This window comes from Barbus barbus (assembly GCF_936440315.1).
Source record: "Barbus barbus genome assembly, chromosome: 3".
In the NCBI taxonomy this organism is placed as follows: Eukaryota; Metazoa; Chordata; class Actinopteri; order Cypriniformes; family Cyprinidae; genus Barbus; species Barbus barbus.
This window is the reverse complement of record NC_136731.1, coordinates 36,842,871-36,866,241: the sequence shown is the minus strand read 5'-3', so window position 1 is coordinate 36,866,241 and position 23,371 is coordinate 36,842,871. Positions and strand designations below refer to the sequence as shown.

General features: G+C 38.6%; 1 protein-coding gene across 1 annotated transcript in view; it reads left to right on the top strand.

Annotated features, from left to right (window-relative positions):
- The window catches only part of LOC306849466 (inactive phospholipase C-like protein 2), a 66,522-nt gene extending 43,635 nt beyond the window's left edge, over nucleotides 1-22,887 (top strand). Inside the window, exons 3-6 of the mRNA XM_079384507.1 lie at nucleotides 6,018-6,221; nucleotides 8,760-8,835; nucleotides 16,257-16,366; nucleotides 21,153-22,887. Coding sequence (XP_079240633.1) covers nucleotides 6,018-6,221; nucleotides 8,760-8,835; nucleotides 16,257-16,366; nucleotides 21,153-21,347 — 585 coding nt within the window. The 3' untranslated portion in view covers nucleotides 21,348-22,887. The remainder of the gene's footprint in view (nucleotides 1-6,017; nucleotides 6,222-8,759; nucleotides 8,836-16,256; nucleotides 16,367-21,152) is intronic.
- The last annotated feature ends 484 nt before the right edge of the window (nucleotides 22,888-23,371 follow it).

Below are 23,371 nucleotides of genomic sequence, written 5' to 3'. Positions count from 1 at the left end.
ATCTGATAATCGCGCTAAGCCATATCGCGTTCTCAGACTTTGTAAGCATTAATAAAAAAGACAACTGGCAAGTGACACTGCTTCATGTACTCGCCAGCACTGATTTTTGCATGCATTTGGCGCTTTTTGAGTGTTAATTTTAGGCCCTGCTAGGAAGGTTTTATTGCTAAAAGGTTGCTTTTTTATAGATCTGGAAACAAATTGTTGTTTCATTAAAGAATGTAGGAGTTCCTCTTCAGGAACTCGAGCTGCGTCAGGAGACGCTTTGGGGAACGCCTACAGCGTAACCGGCTCTGAATACCAATGAAATCTGTCCAATGGATGGGAGGGACATCACGGGCGAGGTGACGTAATGACCAGCTAGTATAAAAGCACGTGCGGTGAAACCGGCGTCAGCTTTCTGTCATTCAGCTAAGCGCTCTGTGTCTTGTAAGTCTTGTTTACTGTTGTCTGTCCGTTTTGCAATGTCAAAGAGGCTTTGTAAAACCAAGTTTGGGAGGAGTGAGGCGCAATACAGGCTATGTGTGCCTCCGTGCAAACGTTATTTGTGTGCGGAGGATACACACAGCTTGTGTGTGCTTTGCTTGGGAGCGAGGCACGCGGAGGCAGCCCTCGAGGGGGCTGACTGTCCGCACTGTGAGGGTTTTCCTCTGCGTGTGCTTCGCTCCCGAAAGGCCCTCTTTTCAGGAGAGGGTTCTTTCATTGGCGTTCCCCGCAGCGCGGGTCCCGCTCTCGCTGAGGCAGAGCGGAGACAGCGCTCGTGGGGTTCGCAACGGGATCGGAGACGAGCGATCGTTTATCTCCATCCTCACCTGCTGGATCCCGCGACCGCTCCCCGAGTCCGGAAGCACGTCTGGCGGTTACTTTCCCTCGGGCAGCGGCCGCGGTGCTTCTCTTGTCTTCCTCTGAGGAGGTTGACATGGGAGGCGCCGAACACGTCGCACCCCCTCTTTCACCCCAGTATGAGGAGCTTGTGGAGGTAATCACTCGTCTCGGGGCTGCTGGGCGAGAGCAGCCCCTGCCGCATGCTGGCTCCTCGCATAGGGAATAGGGTTGTGACGGTGAGGAAATTTTCCCACCGGTTAATCGACGTGTGACAATACCGGTATTACCGTGGTGGTGGGGTCGTTTGAGTTTTCCCTCTTTTCCTCGAATTTGCGGCAATTCTGCATCAAACAGTTGTTTGTTTTTAGTTTGTTTGAGTTTTCCCACTTTCCTTTGCATGTAAAAGCACCGTGCGCATTTTACTTTCACTTGGGGGGAAAATCACACAGTTTAAATAAAATAAAAACTAGCAAATACTGTGGAACCAAATAAATGAGAAACGAATGTTAAAAAAAAAACTTCCAATATCACCTTAGATAAATGGCAGGTCAACAGGCTTTTCAAAATCCAAAATAATTTTTTAAACAGGCGCTTTTACATTTCGTTTTGAAATTCTTCTGCCATCGTCTTGTCTGTCTCACCTCACTCTTCTGTCAGTCACCTCGGCTCACTCTCCTCACGTGTTCAATGAAATCTGATCTGTGATGTGCGACTGTCGTTCGCTCGATGTGTTGCATTGAGCAGCCGTGTTCAGTTTTGATTGTAGTGTCTGTTCTCTAACTGAACTAAATGATTTTTATTACTGTTAAAAAAAAATCTAAATTATGGTGAGGGACGGTGCCGCAGTGGGCAAGTGAAGTAACCGGTGTTGCGGCTTAACACCGGTATCACCGCCAACACCGTCTATCGCAGCAAGCCTAATAGGGAGGCGCAAAAGGAGAGCGTGGCCACTGGTGCGCCTCCTCGTAAGAGGGGTGGAAAGAAGGGTGCGCTACCGAGGACCTCTCAGCCTAAGCAGGATCTGCGGACCATGCTTCAGGCGAGGAGGTCTTCGGCCAAGAAGTGTGAAGTGTGAAGTGACATTCAGCCAAGTATGGTGACCCATACTCGGAATTCGTGCTCTGCATTTAACCCATCCAATGTGCACACACACAGCAGTGAACACACACACACCGTGAACACACACCCGAAGCAGTGGGCAGCCATTTTATGCTGCAGCGCCCGGGGAGCAGTTGGGGGTTCGGTGCCTTGCTCAAGGGCACCTCAGTCGTGGTATTGAGGGTGGAGAGAGCGCTGGACATTCACTCCCCCCACCTACAATTCCTGCCGGACGGAGAATAGAACCCCGAGCAGGCTCTGGTAATGGAACAGGAGGTACATATTCTCTTAAGGAAGGAGGCCATCGAGGTGGTCCTCCTCACGAGAGAGAGTCCGTGTTCTACAGCCGGTACTTCATAGTTCCAAAGAAGGATGGAGGGTTTCATCCCATTTTGGATCTGCGGCGTCTGAACCACTCAGTCAGCAGACTGAAGTTCAAGATGCTCACGCTCAGGCAGGTCGCGTCCCAAATCAGGTCCGAGGACTGGTTTGTCGCGATCGATCTAAAAGACGCATACTTCCACGTCTCCATCCTTCCCTCTCGCAGGAAGTTCCTGAGGTTTGCTTTCGGGGGCGAAGCTTACCAATATCGGGTACTTCCCTTCGGCCTAGCACTCTCACCCCGCACTTTCACGAAGTGTGTGGACGCCGCGTTAGCTCCGCTGCGGCTACGGGGCGTCCGCATACTCAATTATATCGCCGATTGGTTGATTCTCGCTCATTCAGAGCGGAGGGCGGCTCAACATCGAGATGTTGTTCTCGCCCACATGAAGGTGTTGGGGTTAAGACTAAACGCCAAGAAGAGTGTTCTTTCTCCTGTACAGAGAACCGTTTATCTTGGTGTAGTGTGGGATTCGACCACGATGCAGGCACATATGTCTCCTGCTCGGATTGAGTCAGCCCTCACGGAAGTCAGGAGAGTGAGAGAAGGCCAGTCACTCACTGTCAAGCAGTTTCAGAGACTGCTGGGTCCGATGGCGGCTGCGTCCAACGTGTTACCTATTGGCCTGCTGTACATGAGATCCCTAAAGTGGTGGCTCAAGACCAAGGGGTTCTCCCCGAGGGGAAACCCACTTCGCATGATCAAGGTCACGCGACGGTGCCTACGTGCTTTGGACATGTGGAGACAACCTTGGTTCTTGTCCCAGGGCCTGGTGTTGGGAGCTCCTTGTCGCCGCGTAACGCTAGCGACAGACGCATCCCTCACCGGTTGGGGAGCGGTCATGAGTGGCCGCCCTGCCCACGGTCAGTGGAGAGGTCATCATCTCGCCTGGCACATCAACAGGCTCGAGATGCTGGCCGTGTTTCAGGCTCTGAAATACTTTCTCCCAGACCTGAGAGGTCACCATGTGTTAGTTCGCACCGACAACACATCGGTGGTCTATTATATCAACCACCAAGGAGGTCTCGGTGCTTTTATACCAGCTGGTCATTACGTCACCTCGCCCGTGACGTCCCTCCCATCCGTTGGACAGATTTCATTGGTATTCAGAGCCGGTTACGCTGTAGGCGTTCCCCAAAGCGTCTCCTGACGCAGTGTCTCGTTCTTTTGAGGAACTGGGGTTTCTGCATTCTAAAGCCAAATGACCTTTATTTCTTTTGTGGAATATCAACTAATAAATAATAAAAAATATATATATATATATTTTTTTTTTTTTTTCATTGCACCGCCTTGTGGCCCCCTTTTGTTCCACAAATGAAAGCAAGCAATACATGTTTGGGACAACACAAGGGTAAAGTGAATGATGAATTTACATTTTTGGGTGAAATAAATTCTCCATTTAAACTAATGTGTCTAATAGGGACAACTTAGATATTAAATAGATCTTCGTTGTGAATTTTTTTTCTATTGGCTAATTCCTAATTCAAGTTCCACATAATCCAAATTCATTTTTATTCATGATTCTCCATGTTCTCAGTGACTCACAAGCTCAATTTTGACCCAAATCTATGGTTACGATAGTCTGTTTTTACACTATATTTTTTATCCATTTTCGCATTATAGCTCAGCTAGCGTGATAAACGTGATAACGTGATAGCGTTATAAACATTTATCATTTTGCTGCCCAACGTAGTAGATAGGTGGGTTTTTTGGTATTCCTGTTGGGACCATATTTCTGAAAATGTCCCAAGGGAATAGCAAATCCTGTTGAAAGCATCTTGTGAGGGTTGTCCCACAGGGAAAACAGATTAATAAATACTCTAAATATAAATTCACGTGTGTGAAAGAGTATGTGGCTGCATGTGTCTGGAGATGGTTGTCGGCTTGACAAATGCTGTTATGATACCAAAACCAGAGTATTGTTAAGGGATAGTTCAGCCAAAAATGAAACATCTGTTATCATTTACTCACGTTCATGTTGTTTTAAACCTGTATGATAGATCGTTTGAAGAATGTTTTTGAATCTGTAGAACTGTTTTTATCCATGCAGTGGCAGTCTAGCTTTTATTTTGGTGGAAAGCTGCAAGAAGACATTAAAGCTTCTATTTGTTGACAAAAGCCGGTTTAAGTGCTTCTCAATTAGGGCTACAACAAACTATTATTTTGATAATCAATTAATCTAACGATTATTACACGTTGATTATTTCACAGATTAATCAGTAAACTGTTATATTATTCAGCTTTTAAAAATTTTTAAAATTTGGAGTTACATATATTCTAACTAATAAATAAAATATTTTGAAAATTTCAAACAATTATATATTACTATAGTACATTTACAATTATTATACAATTATTTTTAACAATACATATAAATGTATTTGGCACACAAAATGAGATAACGGAGAAATTCACCATTTAATTAACTGTATGAAAAATAGCTAGTGCAAACTTATCTATGATCAGATGCTTTCTTAATTACTGTTTTTTCACCACTGTCATTTTTGTTGTGTGTTAATTTTGTGTTAATAATCATTTCAGCCCTATTTTCAATATAAGTTTGGGAATGGTTGACACATTGCATTCCCAAATGAACATTGTACTGTATATGCAACCCAGACCCATAGATTCAGATACGGGTGAGCATAGAGCAGCATTCACTGTGAACCGAGTCGCTCTGAGACACAGAAAACATAGAACTGCTTGTGTGTAAAAGAAAACAGTGCTGCGACTCATTGTGAAACACAAAGCACATACTTACACTAAACCACATCGCAATGGTTTCATTTTAATTCCAATTAATCGTGAAGCCGTAAGGTGCTCACTGTGTTGTGTGTGTGTATGTCTGTAGGCCAGGAAAACAGCATTGCTATGTTCAGTGTCAAAGGCTCACAAGCAGCTGTCCACCCTCACACTCATGAATCAAAACACTGGCTTGCTTGATACTCTCGTAATACACACACAAACACAGCATAAGTCTGCAAATAACCCAAAATCCAAGCAGTCTGAGATCCTAATGTCATGGGAACTTAAACCGTGCTGCTTTTCTCTCAAAGACCTTCTGTGTTTACAGAGCTCTCATAGAAACTTCATTTTTCTTAGATGTGTATGATATCATCCATAATAATTTCCTGAACTAAGGCAACATTGTTGGCAAGAGCGGTTCTCAGACTTAGTGGTGATTTAGTTCTCCAGCGTTTGTTACTAGAAGGCAAAGCTTAGTCCTTTCTGCGTCGCTTTGAGACTCAATGGGCTGAATGTGCTTCCATTACGATCTTGTGCGTGACTTTGATCCAGCCTCCAACTGTCATGTCCTCTTGTGCACATTCTACAGTTACTGAGCAAAAACAGAGAGGAAAATTTAATAATTCGCTTGGTTGAGGCAAATTTGAGCTTCTCCATGGTCAGATGTAGATGTATTTGAACAGCATTACACTGTGTGCTGTTGCTGTGGGTAATTGCACATACAGGATATATTATTATACATTCATATATAATGTCACTATGTTCAACCGCATTATTGCAGGCCCTTACATTAGGTCAAATGAGATCAGACGACTAATTGGCAACAAAAATATTGACTGTTCTTTCTCATTGATAATGTTGAATAATCATTTCAGCCCTATTCTCACATTTATCTTGAATGTGAAACTTACCTGCAGTTTTCATACATGTCACTAAAGCTAATGTCTTTTGTATCTTTTTTCTCCAGAATGCCATGGTGTCGTTCAAGGAGCTCTGCGGCTTGACTCCGGCAGCTAACATGAAACAGTGTATCCTGACTGTGTCCTCCTGGCTGATGAACAGCGAGCGAGCGCTGCGGGTTACATTAAATCTGAGCGAGGCCTACCCCACCATGGAAGCCCATGGCCCCATTCCAGAACTTCTGCGTAAAGTGCTCACCGCTTATGACACGGTAGGGTGAAATTCAACAGCGTGATGCTAACTTTATGTACCGCAATGTGAATAAACTAGCACATGTGAACCATTAAACTGTTACGTTGCAGAAAATACTGCAGGAGGCAACATGATGGTAATAAATGAGCTTGAATATTGCATTAACTTCTTTAATAGTTGTACTGCAAAACTGAACAAAAATAGGGTCTTTAACAATCAAGATAAACATATACTGTATATAATCATAAATCCTGAATATATAAATCTGAATATAATGTCATGACTTCTGAATACACTTTAGCAAATCAAAATATATTTTTTTAAATCCAAAATATATGAATATACATGTATACATGATGTATCCTGAATATAATATTGTGGTAAATCTGAATAAATATTTTTTATAAATCCTAAATACATAGTTCCGAATATAAATATATAGTCATATATCCTGAGTACACAGTTGAAAATCAGAATGTCATATATCGAGAATATGTTGTTGTAACTCTGCATATACTGTCATAAATCCATAATAGTTGATAATCTGAACATAATTTCAGAAACCCAGAATGTATGTCATAAATACAGAATGTGTTGTTTTAATAATCATAGGTCCTGAATATGTAGAAGACAGTCTGAATATAATGCCATAAATGCTGAATCTATAGTTGTGAATATTAATATATAGATTTAAATTCTGAATAGGAAAGTGTCTATATATGTTTGTTTTATATAGGCTATATACTGTACTGAATAATAAATCAAGATATATATTTATAAATCTAAATATTTATTTATATAGTTATACAGCATGTAGATTAACTTTAATTGGCTTTAATGAATTCAGTAGGCTATCTACAGCAGAATAGCTGCAGCATTCTGCTCTTTCTTGCTTGTTCCTTTATAATGGGACTTTACTACAACAGATTAAATTCTGCAGAAATGTGAGATTGTATTACACACACACTCACACAAACACTCCATACCCTCCAAAGCTGCTCTATCACACTCTGCCGTGTATTTTCCCTTTCATGGCACAATTCTATTTTGATATGAGTAAACATGCTCATATATAATGTATGCAGTAATGTACTCTGTCTCTCTGTGTGTGTGTGTGTGTGTGTGTGTCAGTGCTTGTCAGCCCAAGATTGGCTGTGTAGGATTTGCACTTTGGATTAGGCCTCCATGAGGGTCAAACTATTTGTCAGGTGTCAAAGTATTTGTTAGGCTCTGAATCAGGAATGTAGTGTCTTGTCTCACAGTAGAAATTTTGAAGAATTTTTTTGACAAATCTTTGAAAGCACCAGCTTAGACCAGCATGAATTTTTGCATTGGTCCAGGTTGGTTTATAGTGGTTAGTGCTTTTGGGTTCACAATATACAGTATAGATTTACATTTTAAGAAACTAGGGAGTGGAATGAGACAGCCACACTCAATGCCAAAGCAGTTTAGCAAATGTGTGTACATAATATACTGTATATTGATGTGTATATGTTCTTACTTGATTCTAAATTTAGCTTTAAAGGGGTCATCGGATGCCCATTTTCCAGTTGATATGATTCTTTAGGGTCTTAATAAAAAGTCCATAAAATACTTTGGTTAAAATTTCTCAATGGTAGTATAAAAAACACATTTTTACCCTGTCAAAATTAGCTGTGTTTTTAGCACGCTGATATAGTCCATGTTGCTTTAAATGCTAATGAGCTCTGCTGACCCCGCCCCTCTCTTCTGTGGGGTGATGAGCAGTACTGTTTACTTTAGCCGCGGAACTGGCTAACTAGCACATATTAGGAAAGGAAATTTGCAAAGATTCATAAAAACCCTTATACTCACTTCTTCTGTAGATGAAGCTGGATCACGAATGATTCACGCGAACATAGATGCATTTATGTAGATCGGGATCGGCGCATTCCCTTCAAAACGAAAGTAACGTTTATCCTCTGCGGTGTCGGGAGTAACTGACGACTGCTATATTCATTATTACATCCAACAACAAAACACCTCAATCGCTTAATCGGAGACATTCTTGTCTTCCCCTGCACCGGAGTCGACACAATGGCGGACAGCTCTCAGTTCACTCAGGGCGGGTCTAAGGTAAGACGCTTGTGTCAATCAACTCTCGCGGGAGGGGTCTGTGCAGAACTACATCATTCTGACAGGAATCTCAGAACAGCCTGATTTGAGAAAGGGGATTTTAAAATAGGGATTTAAAAAAAAAAAAAAACACTTGGTGGTTTTTTTTCATTATAGGATGGATGTGCACGCATACTTCCAACACACATTTATGTTCAAACAACTTGTAAAGTGAATTTTGCATCCGATGACCCCTTTAAACTGTATCATTGAATCAGTAGCAATAACAAAAGAGACAACGAAAGCAAACACATCTCACCTGGGCTGAGGAATGCAGCTCAATCTCTTCTGTCAATAGAGCTCATTACAGAGTGTGTGAATGTGTTTGTGAGTTTGAGCTTCTCTGGGGAGGGCATTCCTGATTTGGAAGTCTCACTTCCTGCTGAGACCTGACATCCTGTTTCCTGTTTTTGGTTTCCTATAGATGATCCAGACGAGTCGCACACTGATCGAATCAGCTGATGGCGTGTACTCTAAACTTACACAAGCACAGCGAGCAGGTAATGTTGCACAAAACACACATTCACATATAAACAGTGAGATTAACAGTGCAAGCACATCGCCGGTTGATCATTTAAATACAGTATGTCACAATTAGGCATTATTAATGACTGTAATGTTTTGTCTGTTTACTCATGGAGCAACAGGAAACAAGCTCTTACACAGTTTCTTACTCAGTTAATAATCAGTGAACCCTATAATAATCTACTCTGTAGCTGATGTGAATTTTTCTCCAGAGCACAGTGGAAAACTATGTTTTTCTGCGTCTTTTTGCATGTTTTGGAAAAAAACATTTGAATCCTCTGACCTCCTGTGGACAGTATTGAATAGCCTAGGGGCTTTTTTACCCACATAAAACACAAATACCAACAGACACAATTATTCATTATTTTGAAGTGATGCAAGAAGGCTTGTGCCCTAAAGCCTTTTACTATGTTCACATAGATAAGGCAAAGATTTGGGCAACAGAGAGAAAACATTTTAATAAAACAATGTTTGTTTAACTGTATTTATATCATAGATTAATAAAAGGATATGCCACAAGGTCATGCATTGCAGTGATTTTAAAGTGGAATTGGGGTGTTGATTAGCCGCAGTTACACTAGATTTTAAGAATGCAACATTTTATAAGACAACAGAGCATAAGATATGATATCGTGCTTTAGGGCTTTTTTTTGTTTAATAAAGTAATTAAAATATACAAGCATTCAAAATGTTTTGGTTGGTGAGATTTTTAAATAATTTTGAATGTGTACACGAAGGCTGCCTTTATCTGATCAAAAATAAAAAACAGAAATATTCTGAAATATTATTGCAAATTTAAAGCAAATTTAAATTAATTTAACCCTTCCTTTTCAAATTTCAAATTAATTTAGCATTTTTTTTCATGATTCTTTCATTAATAGGAAGTTCTGTTTTTGTACAGTGTAAAAGTCTTTACTATCACTTTTGATCAATTTAATGCATCCTTGCAGAATAAAAGTATTATTGTTTTTTTTTTATTTGCTGACTCAAAACTTTTTAATGGTAGTGCACATTCAAATGTGAAAATATAGTATCTACTCCAAGTTTGTGTTCTTTCAATTCAGCCAAAGATGTCAGTCTGTGACATTAAGATCTGTGACATCTATTCTCATCATCTGAATTCGCCAGTCAGCGTTCACCAAATTTGAAATGTGAAACTCTATACATGAGCTTAACATATTAATGAAAGTCTAGTGTGACTACAGCCTAAGGCATAACATGACACAAATAATTATTATTGATAAAAATCTGAAATGAACAAAACATTTTCTACTAAGCAATATAGTTCATTGTGCTAATTTGACGTTTATTTGTGGTTGCCAAGCTACATTGTGCATTAATACAGAATGTGGGCATTAATACGAGTGTGTTTATATGTAGCTTTGAATGCAGCTCATGCTAAATTTGGAACAATCCATTTTATAACATTGCCTCAGAACCCCTGGTCGGCCTTGTGTCACCATGTTAATGGAGAAATCTGCTTTAGAGAGCAGTAGAGCGTCAGTAAATAAACAAGGTTGGCGTGCTCTAGCGCTGTCTCCTTGCCCACTTTTTCTTATCTCGCATTCTTCCACCTCCCTCCATCTATCTCGCGCCAGTGGGGAGGTTGAATCACACTTTGGCTAATGACCTTCTCTGCTCTTACTGGTTTTGACTAAAAAATAATCACGTTTCTACAGCACTCACAGTCTCTCACATTCTGCCGCGGATCTGGACTTGTCCAGCTGAGTGTCACAGCTGCCGATCTGAAGCATAATTAGTAGCGTGAGGGGAGGGTGGGCAGCTGTGGAAGGCGCTGATAGCCTTGTCCAGCACCTCTCCATTCTAATAAACACTTCGGTCAGACTCTGCTAATTAAATGTGAGTTAAGTAATCATGATGGAGAGGATTGAGGGATAGGACAAGTATAACTGTCAGCTCCTGCTCACGTGTTCAAATGATTATCATTTCCCATGGTTGTGTCAGGCCAGAAATATACTCTTCACCTCCCTGGATGTTTGCATGCATTTTAATTTCAGTCAGGCTATAAGAATAATGTGCCTTTGAAAATGTCATTAAATAGTTTAAAGCCAAAGTTGTTTATTGTAAAAACTGTATTTCAATCATGACAACTCTCGGAAGATTTTAGCATGGTGATGGATATGACAGTGTTAATGTATTTGGTCTCAGCGGAATAGATCTGCTACGCTGCTGCTGTTGGTTATTGCTGTAGTTGTAGATTATTGCTGCTGCTGCAAGCAAGTACAGGAACTTGCTACTGCCAATGCATATGGCGATACGGTGCCGTGAGTATTTAAGACATACTGCTGCTGCACAAATAGCATATAAAATAACCCGTAGCAGATCTATACAGGTGGAGCTGGGGAAGGTGGAGGGTTTCAGAGAAACTCTGAAAGCGTGCTGCAGGAATCTCAAGTGAATGCTAGCCAGCCATATAAATGCAAGGCAGTAAGCTCATTGGCTGCATATGCATCATGAACCAATCATGCATCATGTTTAACTCTGTGAATATCATCAGTTACGTTAACAACCGGTCAGCCTGTGCCATCTAGAGTTTCATGACTGAACTATATATTAATGTTACCATGACCTGCTTAGGCCCAACATAACATAACATAAATTGAATAGAATAACTGATTGTTTTATGAACAGCAGAAAGGTGACACATTAAACAAACATTCATTCATTCATTCAAAATTTGAATTAGCATTACCAGGTGTTTTTCCACCAAAATATTGTACAGGCTTTAAAGATATGAGAAGCTGGTTTCCCTCCCTTTTAAAAGTTAAAAAATTTTTTCTTTCTTTTTTTATATCCCAACCCGTGTTTTGTTTGTTTGTTTGTTTGTTTTATACACTATTATAGTAAATATTCATATTTTGAATTATTTTGAGATTATTTATTTTTCAGTTTTAATTTTAATTTTAATTTTTTGTAATTCTGTTATATGCTTTTGTATTTTTTTATTTTTGTTTAAAAATATTTCTATTTAGCTTTAATTTAGTTCAGTTCTGATTTTAATAAATTTAGTACTTCAACCTGATCTTTTTTTAATTTCATTTAGTTGGCAGAAACATTTCTAATTTTCATTTACTTTAAAAACAATTATCTAATATTTATATGTTATTTCAGTTTTATTTCAATTAATGGATTTAATAGCTCAGGTTTTAGTTAGAGGGGCATGAAATTAATTTTTTTAATGATTATTTTATAACATTTGTTGAGATGCAATTAGTATGTTTTTTTTTCTTTTTACATTTTACATTACATTTTTGGTCACACTTTATATAATGTGGCCTTAACTACTATGTACTTACATCAAAAAATGTATTGCATATTGTATTGCAACACACTTTTTCTGCTATTGAGGTGGGATATGGGTAAGGTTAGGGACAAGTTTGGTGGTATGGGTAGGTTTAAGGATGGGTTAAGGTGTAAGGGATAGGTCAACAGTGTAATTATAAATGTAATTACAGAAATTAACTACAGATGTAACTACATATAGGTATTTTTAAAAATATAAGTACAATGTAAGAACATGTATGTACACAGTAAGTGCATTGTATCAAATGATTAATTTAAATGTAAGTACATAGTAGTTAAGGCCACCTAATATAAAGTGGGACCCATTTTTGTTTTTTTACATTTTAACATTCTCCAGATGTTAAATCCTGGCCTCAGAAAAGGTAGAAAGTAATTTATATTTTAAACTTGGCAATTATTTTTGAGTTTTGAAATCTACACTTTAACAATAAAATGATTCAACAATGCCGAACTATTATACATTTACTGTAGTTTTTACCTGGTGTCCGTGACTCATCAGAATAGATCTGTAACCTATTTGTGGTTTGCAACACGTCAGGTGGATGGATAGATGGATGGATGTTTCAGGTCTAACTCTCACACTTAATTGAAATGCATGTTTATATGCATTCAAACACACACACACATGCATATATATAAATATAACTGTATGCGTTCAGTTTATATTCATAATAATCTACTTGACATGCCCATACATTCCTTTTTCAAACACTCAAATTATCTACGCATTTAAACGCCTATTCAGTACTGCCCATAACTAACACAATCTTTCTTTAATTCATTGCAATCACTCAATCCTGTATTTTATCCTGTTACTTTAATCCTGTCCTTCATTTCTTCCCTTAATCCTTTTCTTCATCCATCTCTTTTCCTCTTGCCTTCATCATGACACCTCCGACTTAAAGATCCCATCCCACACGCAAACATGTCACATCCGATTGTGCAATCAGGACGCGGCCTATTCTAAGAGGATCACCATACATCCCCATTACCATAGCAACCACATTAAACGTAACAGGGCAACTTTGTCTGTCATTAAACACTCTCATCTGCATCAAACTTCAAAGGCTCGCAGGCACAAACACATGTAGCCATCCTCTCACTCGTTGACAGCTCGGAAAGGGACATTGTGTGGAAATGATGGAATCTGTTGTCATTTGCAGCCCTATTACTCCTTCCTTCTCACAAGGCCTTCCTCGCTCTGTGCCCGTGAAAATGTGGAGCTCCAGATGAGCTCATTTAGATAACGATGTTGTCAGAATACTGACATAGTAAGCAAATAAACTTGCTGTTCTTGTGTACAGCTGTGCACTAGTGGCCTCGAGGCCTATGTAAAATCAACTGCAGCCGATTTGTACTTAAAAAAGAGTATTTATGACTAGCTAGCCTAGTCTCTTGGCATAAATTAGGCTTTGGCAGTGGAGACAAGAGGAGCTGTTCTTGGACCGAGTCCTAGCTGAGTGAAGTGGATGGTGGGCAGGTGTTAGGGAGCGTTTTGACACCTTCAGGCTTAGCACCTAAAGGGTATTTTCACAAATACACACTCAGATGTTTCTCTTACACGTGTGCACTAGTCGCACCAGCTGAAAACCTGCATCATATCTAGCGTCTCATTCAGGATGTCACAAGTGTGTGTTTTCTGCAGGCTTGTGGGTGCTTTTATCCATGAGAGAGAGTGTGAAAACCAGAGTAAAAGTCACATTGGCAGCAAATTCAAAAAACAGAAAGTGTGAAAAGTGTGTGTGTTTGGGGCACTACTTTACTGCTGCTTCATTTCACCTTTGCATGCCATAGGATGTCCGTTTCAACCTCACGGAAAAAAGAGATAATTCAAAATAGAATAAATAGTCAAATTTTAAGATATAAAGTCACGATTTAGATATACGTATATAAAACTACATTAAAAAATAGCAAGAAGCAGCTCTGGAGTATGAAGTTGCAGTTATTGTTTATTTTATTTTATTTTGCCTGGCAAACGTCGTCGTCCAATAGTGTAGCAATGCATGAAGCACCACTCACACAGAACCCACATTTAAACTACTTTTTAAAACAAGTGAGCTTGTACTGAAGTAAATCTGTGCGGGGAACTTTTTCACCCACACTCGAATCTTCAGATTGCACAAATTCCTATTGTAATGACTGAATTTTGCCTCCAAAAAAAATTAAAGGGATAGTACACCCAAAAATGAAAATTTGATGTTTATCTGCTTACCCCAAGGGCATCCAAGATGTAGGTGACTTTGTTTCTTCAGTAGAACACAAACAAAGATTTTTAACTCAAACCGTTGCAGTCTGCCAGTCATATAATGTCAGTCAATGGTACTCACGGCTTTGAGAGAAAAAAAAACATGCACATACAAAACCAAATTAAACCCTGCAGCTTGTGACGATACATTGAGTTCTAAAGACACGAAACGATCGATCTGTGCAAGAAACTGAACAGTATTTATATTGTTTTTCACCTCTGATCCACTGCACTGTTCAGATGTCCTGAGCGCGTTCACATCGGATTCCAGACTTGTAAGTGCATTACTGCAACCTATCACTCAAATGGACCATTGACACTCCTAATTGAGATTGTAGATAGAGTATCAATGGTCCATTTGAGAGATAGGTGGCGATAATGCACTTATAAGTTGATTGTGAGAGGACAGGAAAGTATTTGGTGGAGAGATTGTTTTGAATGTTGAACAATTGTATCAATATATATGTATATTCTATATCCCGCGATCCAACAGAGGATAAGAGGTACGGAGAATGGATCAGATTTTAAAGGGAAAGACAGCCTAGTTAAATGTTTAGCCACGTCACTCCTGATATTTGAACTAATCAATCATGTTAACAACTTTACAGCACTTGTTGTGAACTTCACTGACACTGTAGTAGGGTTGCTTTGTGAAAACATCTAAATGGTTAATTATAGATCTAGTAAGACAGAAACTCACCTGTTCCCCACTCATATTGGTCTGAAAAGGTAAAGAGGTGTTTCAGGTCTCGGGAGACTAGTGTAAATTGACCTACAGTGCCATCTGCTGTTTTTGGAAAAGAAAGTTGCTCAATTGCACATGTGAGAAAATCAGCCTGCACGCTTGTGAGAAAATCAAGCCAAGTTTCCTCATAAAAAGGCAAATGAGTCTCACAATTGTAACACACAATACATATATTTGTCCATACCTCTGCATTCTCTCTCAAATAGAGTTTTGTATTTGCAAATCACTTTGCATTTGTTTGAAAGTTGAGTTTTTCTTTGCAAAGCAGATTGTGTTTATTTGCAAAACACTGGATTTGTTTGATGAATATTGGCACAAAATTCGCTCCATAAAAGGACCTCAAGGCGGGAATCAAACTCGAGTTTTCATGAGTGCAGTTGTGCTATATGTTGACGCTCTAACCACAAGGCTGTCAGCGCCCACTGTCTTTCACTTTTTAAGGGTAAACATTGCTTTTCTCTCTTTAACCTGAAAGATATTTGTGACATAAATCCCCAACAGAAAGTACTTTGAGCTGCCACAGCACTTTTTCGTAAAGGATTGATGGCTATTGGTGCAAAATGGACTTTGGTTTACTAGGCAGAAAACATATTTTTGATAGAGTGTAGTCTGATATAAACTCTTCTACTTGAGAGAACATTTGTGCTGGCGATTTTTGTCAACATAAACAGCCCTTTCTTGTCTGCCGTCAGATTGGCTCACTGACACTGGGATGCTGTTAACAAACGTTTCTGAATCGTACAGCCGGCCTTTGATCAGCTCTATTGTTTGAAGCAGATACTTTTTATTTTCACTTGCTGTTTTCATTTAAGTTCGTCCATCTGTCCATCCATCCATTTGTCAAAGTGCTCTGCTTGTTTGTTTTTTATCTGTGTGACTCTCTCTGTTATGAATGATATATGGAGTGAGTCACGACTGGGGTTGCCCTGTGGCAGCATGTCAGAAAAAAACAGCTTCTAACAATAACAATACTCCTGTATTACTGTGTGGTATTTTTGCCCATATGTTTACAAAACATATTCTTGAAGTCCACCGTATGCTGGCTAGGAATTATAACAGATGTTGCTTTATTGGACTTTCAGGATTGGACTTTCATGAGGATCTGCATCGGATCGGGGCGAGGGAAGGACTGAAAGGGAGAAAGTTACAGAAGGCCATGGAGAGTTACGCTTGGAACATCACTGTGCTGAAGGTTTGTACCTATTCTTTATGTTATGGATTGAGGCTGGTATACACCAGGGCCTTGTTTAGCACAAGGTAAAACACTTTATTATAGGGGATAATCGTTACAGGGTTGCTAATTGGTTTGCATCCAGTGCAACTACTCAAAGTGTTTCCTGGCTTGCAGCTGAAACACAACCAATCAGATTTCACGCTAGTCGAGGCCACAATTAAATAGCTTTTATCCTGACATCGTTGTGTACCTTACAATGGCTGAAGTTGAAACTACATGATCCTTAAACCTGCACCCTAAAGCCGTGGAATTACAGAACATGGTAATTTATAAAATTATATGTGTGGATTTTTATGAAAGATATGAAAATAAAAGTCTGTAGAGCAATCATTTGGTTATGGTTGCAGTCAATGGTTGCTATTATTGTTTATACAAATGTGTCACCCAACATAGTATTTACCTTAGTGTAGGATCTTTATATTGAAGTCTGTCCTGTGCTCTTTTTCTCACTGATTGGTACTAGGTTCTACTAACTTTCTAAATGAAGAATACAAAAAAAAGCATAATGGTTTCCAAGCAGCACAACTGTTTTTCAACATTGATAATAAGTAGTGTTTCAGCATATTAGAATGATATCTGTAGGGTCATGTGACACTGAAGACTGGAGTAACGGCTTTCAGTAAATGTCAGATGATGGTAATATATATTGTAATGTATTATGCATCTCTAAACAGCAGTCAGCTTCCACTGTAGCACATGGAAAGACAGTTAACCTGAAATGATACTCCAGGGTCTTTCCAGTCTTACCCATTATCCCACCAACACTGTGAAAATTCATTTGTGCAGATTGCTACTACTTTTACTACTACTATCTACTTTTTTGCCTCTTCTTTTCAGCTCTCTCTCTGTTTAATCACTCTTGCTCGCTCTTTATCTCTGGAGATGTGTTTATATATTTATGGTGTTTATGATAAGATAAGCTTCACCAAAGAGCCATGTTTCCTAACAGATTAATTGTGTCCTTACTTATGTAAACAGATAAACTGCACACAGTGGGAACAAAGATTAGGACATGTCACCTTTAGCGTGTGATAGTGTTAATGAAAGTGTCAAACCGCGGAACAACGGTACGGATGTGTGTCTGGTCTAGTTGTAGATTTAATTTCACTGTCATTGGCAATTCACTCTTTTTGAAATATCTACGTTGTAGAATATTTAGTAGTATATTTAATGGGTGTTTTGAATATGTATAAAGAGTTATTTGTTAAAATAGGTTTGTGTGTGTTTGCAGAGCAAGTATGCAGCACAGGTGGGGCAGATTGTTGTCTTAATTAAGTCTTTAATTTAATTATATGACTTTAGACTAAAGCACTAAAGAGGCCTAAAAGGGATTGAACTGTTTGCATTCCACACAAACCTTACTGTTTGTGTGTCTTTGTATGTATCATCTTATTTATTTACTTTTGTTCCACATGCACAGAACTGAATGAAATTGCATATATTCTTTAGCCAGACAGCATTAGATAAGGGTTTTTCTAACTTTTTGATTAAACTTTTTGACACCCCCAAATATAACTAGAGGTGGGAATCTTCAGGTCAGACCGGTTTTCATTCCGGGAATTATGATCCTATTGTAATACATTTCTTGATCTACATTTACATTTATGCATTTAGCAAAAGCGACTTACATTGCATTCAAGTTACAGTTTTTATATTTTACCAGCTCTTGCTTACCCTGGGAATCGAACCCATGACCTTGGCGTTGCTAGCGCCATGCTCTACTATTTGAGCTACAGAAAAGCCAGAAAATATACAGAAAATAAATATCAAATTTATGTTGAAGTTTATTAAATTACTTATATAAGAACTTTTTTAAAATAATTATAAACATGTATGTTAGTGTATGTAACTAAATATAGTTACAATATACAATATAATTATATAATTGTTAAGGACACACATCCAAAAATTTTAAGTATAAGTATAAAAATAATAATAATGTGTGATGTTAAAAAATGGTATTATATCATTGTATTATAGCAGAAGCAATTATAAAAACTTTGAATTATTTGAATTATTAATACATATTGATATCTGAATATTAATTGTTAATTTGCGTGAAGGTGAATAATTGTGTAACATTAACAGCATTTATTTATAAGTACAATATTAATTTATTTATAAAACCCTTTCCACAGCAGTTTTTTTTAAATTATTGAATTAAGTAAACTTAATGTATATAATTTATATATTAAATAAATATTTAATGTATTTAATAAATATTCTAAGTTAACACTTTAATTGTGTAATCTCTAAAAAAATGTAGGCCTTTATTTTAACATTTGCTTTTCTCTGCAATTTTGCACGGACCCCCAAAACTAATCATTCATTTGAAATATTTTGTGCTTCATTGTGCAGATTAACCACTTCATTTCATGCTTAATTTTATCCTGTGACACATTTAGATGAGTTAGATGAGTCCTGACTCCAGGAAGTGACATCAAACTGTCTGTACCACCTTTTCTTTCTGCAGTGCTCTTAGCCTCTCTTCTCCCCACAGCCTAAGAGTCTATATGCGTCACGCTGTATGCATAATTAATCTGTTTTAAAATATATCACTTATTTATGGCAAAAGACTCCTCTATCCAGGTCAAGGAGCGTCTTCAGCTCTGGGCACCCATGCAGGTGTCCTCCGAGGATCCGTGCTGGAGCACATGCAGGAAAAGCATCCAGCCACCTGTATTAGTCTCACCTGTCCTGTCTGTTTCACATCAGGCTGCATAAAGAGCGTCACTGCAGTCTAAATGATAAAAACGCAGTGCAGCTGATGTTGCAGTGCTCTCCTAGGGAGTTGTCATCACGTTGAGTAAAGTTGAATCTGTTTTACTCTGGTTAGGAACGCTAGGTGACCTCATGATGCGGCTCTGCTAAAAGCGCTTGGGAGATTTCATTGGCTGGTTCGTGTTTGAATCATAAATTATAACTCAAGAGAAGAAAAGTTTGCGAAATTAGTCCATGCAGTTACATCTGAAATGGACAAATAAGCTTCAATCGATCATACCTAAACATGTTATTTCCTTTGACTTTTTTAAGGAAAGTGCAAGTTGTGTCCTAGGCTTAGATTTGTACCAATGAAGAAACAAGGCTGGGGAGGACTGGTGTCCTTGTAAGAAAGATATAAAGCTAATTTATGTGTGGTTATGCATGTTTTGCAGGTGAAGGTGTATTTGATATGTCCTTGTATATTAGCATTTATGTATTATGTCCCTTCAAAATGTCTTTTCACACACATAAATGCATACATAAAAGCTTATAAATTTCCTGGCACACTGTTTTAAGGGACATTTCACACAGGACGAGGAGACACGCTGTTCTGATCCTCCTCCCTCCCCCTTCCCTGTCCCATCCTCTCACACTGTCTCTGTCCCCTTCATCCAGTCCCCTCTGGGTCGTTTCCAGAAAGAGAGAAGGAGAGGTTGATTTATGGAGGGGATTGGGAGGATTCTGGCTGTGCTGTGAATGTATGCAGTGCTCTATGTGCTCAGTCACCTTGTGTTAGACTGAACCCTGCAGGATGGACCCTTTCATTGCATTTCAGGAGCATGATAGATTTATTCTCAGTATTTTTATCTAGCACCTCTGTAAAATGTAAGTTTTTTTTATTAAATATATTTTCAAATCTACTGTAGTTCTGGCATTATTTGCAATCTTTTAAAATGAAAAAAAAAAAACCCACACCTGTGCTGTGCCCTGATAAAAGAAATTATGCAGTTCTTTCAACTAGAAAAGACTACATTGTCAGTGAGAAATAAGTTTTTTTGGTACCCCTTTATATTAAGTGGCCTTAACTACTATGAACTTACAATTAATAATTTGATACAATGCACTTATTGTGTACAAACATGTTTTTACTGTCACGGTACACACAGCAGGGAGGATACAAGAACACGCAGACGAGGAGTAAACTCAAATGAACAGTCTTTAATGTAGACATCAGGGCAAGGCTGACAGACAGGAACACCGGGGAGTAACGAGTAGACCAGACAAAATCAAACTGAATAGACAGGACTATAAATACTCAGGATAATCATAGACAATGAGACAAACACAGCTGGACAAGAATTAACTAATAATGACACTAAACGAGGACAGGAAACAATCTAAATATGGAAACAAGAGGCAGGAACACATGACACAAACGACAGAGGACTGACATTTACATTGTACTTATATTTTAAAAAGTACCTGCATGTAATTACATCTGTAATTAATTTCTGTAATTACTTTTATAATTACACCGTTTACCCATCTCTTACGTCTCAACCCACCCTTAAACCTATCCATACCACCAAACCTGTCCCTAACCTTACCCATATCCCACCTCAATATCGGCAGAAGTGTTTTGCAATACATATTGTACTTATTTTTTGAAGTATGTAGTATTTAAGGCCCCCTAATATAAAGTGGGACCTATTTTTTAATGCAGTAATGAGACATTTTAATTATTTATTTATAATAATTAAATTTTTATTATTTATATTTATTTGTTAGTCTATTTAACACAATTTGGTAAATCCTCTTTTAGGGTGTTTTATTTACAATTACAGATATGCCATATATATATATATATAATGCAGGGTATCCATATGTTTGGAAATATTCAAGTCGGAAATAATTATTGCAGTTAGCATAACTTTAGCACCTCCTGCTTGCACATTTTTGTTCTGCAACCTCAGTAGTTCACAACTTCTGACTGTGCTTACTGTCACGACTTGAACTTCTCTTTTTTTTCTGTGTCTTTTAGGGCCAGGCAGACTTGCTGAAGCATGCAAAAGGAGAAGCGGTAGACACTTTGCGACAGATTCACTGTGCTGCTCACTCGTGCGGCTTGGCCAAGAACGGAGCATCCACGTCCCCTGCCTCACCTCTACTGCCGCCCCACGCACGGCCTCTGCATACCATCAACGAGACTGAGCCGGACAACACCACCCTGCACTGAGAGAGAGGAAGATCCACAATTATCCACATTGTGAGGAAGGTGGTCTTTGCCTCTTTAAACCAGGGAAAGGAAGCCGTAAGGAAAGAGTCAGGTGGGGTGATTCAGTGAAGGACACACAGGAGCCAGTTTAACTCTCTTCCCAGCCCCACCATGCCTGCTGGGCTCAGGTCTTAAATTGGTATCCCCACTATGGAGTCATGTTTTAAAGGATTATAGTGACCAGCTCTCCTGTGACACAGCTGCTGTTGAAAATTTGCTGTGATCACTTAACTCTAGCCACGATATTCAGTCAAAAGCCCCAAATCTCAATCATAATCAGTCATGTAAAGGGATAAATCACCCAAAAATGAAAATTCGGTAATCGTTTACTCACCCCAAGTTCGTTCCAAATCTGTATGACTTTCTTCCGTTGAACACAAAAGTAGGCATTTTGAAAAATAAATGTTCTTGTGGTTGTAGTACATACAATGAAAGTCAATGGGGTCCAGTGTTGTTTTGAACACCGCTGAGTTTTATTGTATGGACAAAAGTGGTTAAATCATTCTTAAAATATCTTCTTTTGTGAAAACCGATGTTCGTAAATCTGTAGTAAAGTCAAAAGTGGGTCAAAACAGCATGGCGGTTATTGAACTTGAATCTCCCTAGACTCCAGATGGAGCAAGAATTTTTGAAAAGTACAAAACTACTTGCTGAAACAGAAGTAAAGTATTTTGAGCAAACAAAGAGAGCTTCAGGAAACAGAACAAGACAAAGCAATACAAATGAGAACTCGCTTATAGAGGCAAAGGCCCCCTCAGTTTACACCAATGTAGAACTAAAGACTCTCTCACTCCCTCTGCTGGCCCCTCCACACATTTTTATTAATTTTAGAACTGACTCCTAAGATAAAAAGAAAACTGTCAGCTCAGTATACCTTGGTCGTAAAAGGGGCCTTTCTCCAGGGGTCGTGTGTGTGAGTGTGTGTGTGTATATATATATATATATGTATGTGTGATGCATATGTGGTGTATTTTGAATAAGGAATAGTGTGTAAATTGTTTCTAAACTGGAAACTGGATACGTCCCGTTGAGATAGGCTCTACTGGGAAGAATAGAGACGCTGGGAAAATACGGATCTCAGTCGTTGAGCACCACTGAGGATCAGACAAGCAATTAAATATTTCAATAAATGAAGAATTAATAATTTTAAGACAAAGTAAAGGACACTTGACCATCTCATTAAGAAACCCATCACACCCAATAATACACCCTGTTCATGAATATTGTTATTACTGCTGTTAATATTGTGGGTAGGTGTTAATTAAAACGGAGGTTATTTTATATTTGTGTAAACAGGTGTCATTCTGTACCAGTTTTCATCAGTTGAAACTTCACAGGAAGAGGAAATGTTTGGGAGATGAGGGGACCAGGGTGGAAAATGTAGTTTGGGTCAAAGAATTTGGGTGTTTACTGTCACATTAATGTCAAATAACATCTGATTGAGATGATGTCTGTCATTTATAAAGCCCACATGATGTTATATAAAAGCTAATTGACATCAGAAATGTCTCCAGGTCATTTTTTATACATATGTTGTATTACATATTTTAAAAATCAGAGGACATAAGCTACTGTTCAAAAGTTTGGGGTCAGTACATTTGCATTGCTTCTGAAAGAAGTCTTATATTCACAAATGCTGCATTTATTTGATCAAAACCATTTTTGTTTTTCAGAATTCTTTGAATAGAACGTTCAAAAGAACAGCATTTATTTGAAATAGAGATCTTTTGTAACATTATAAATGGCTTTGCTGACACTTTCGATCAATTTAATCTATCCTTGCTGAATATTAAAACTTTTTGAAAGGTAGAGTAAATGGCACAAGGTCATACAGGTTTTAGACTCAATGTGCATTCGTGAAATACATTTTGTAAGACTTTGGCATTGTTATATTGAGCTACAGGAACACAACTATCAAATCCAAAGACACGTGACATTGGTACAGACCATTACACACATATATAGTCATTTACAACTACGATGAT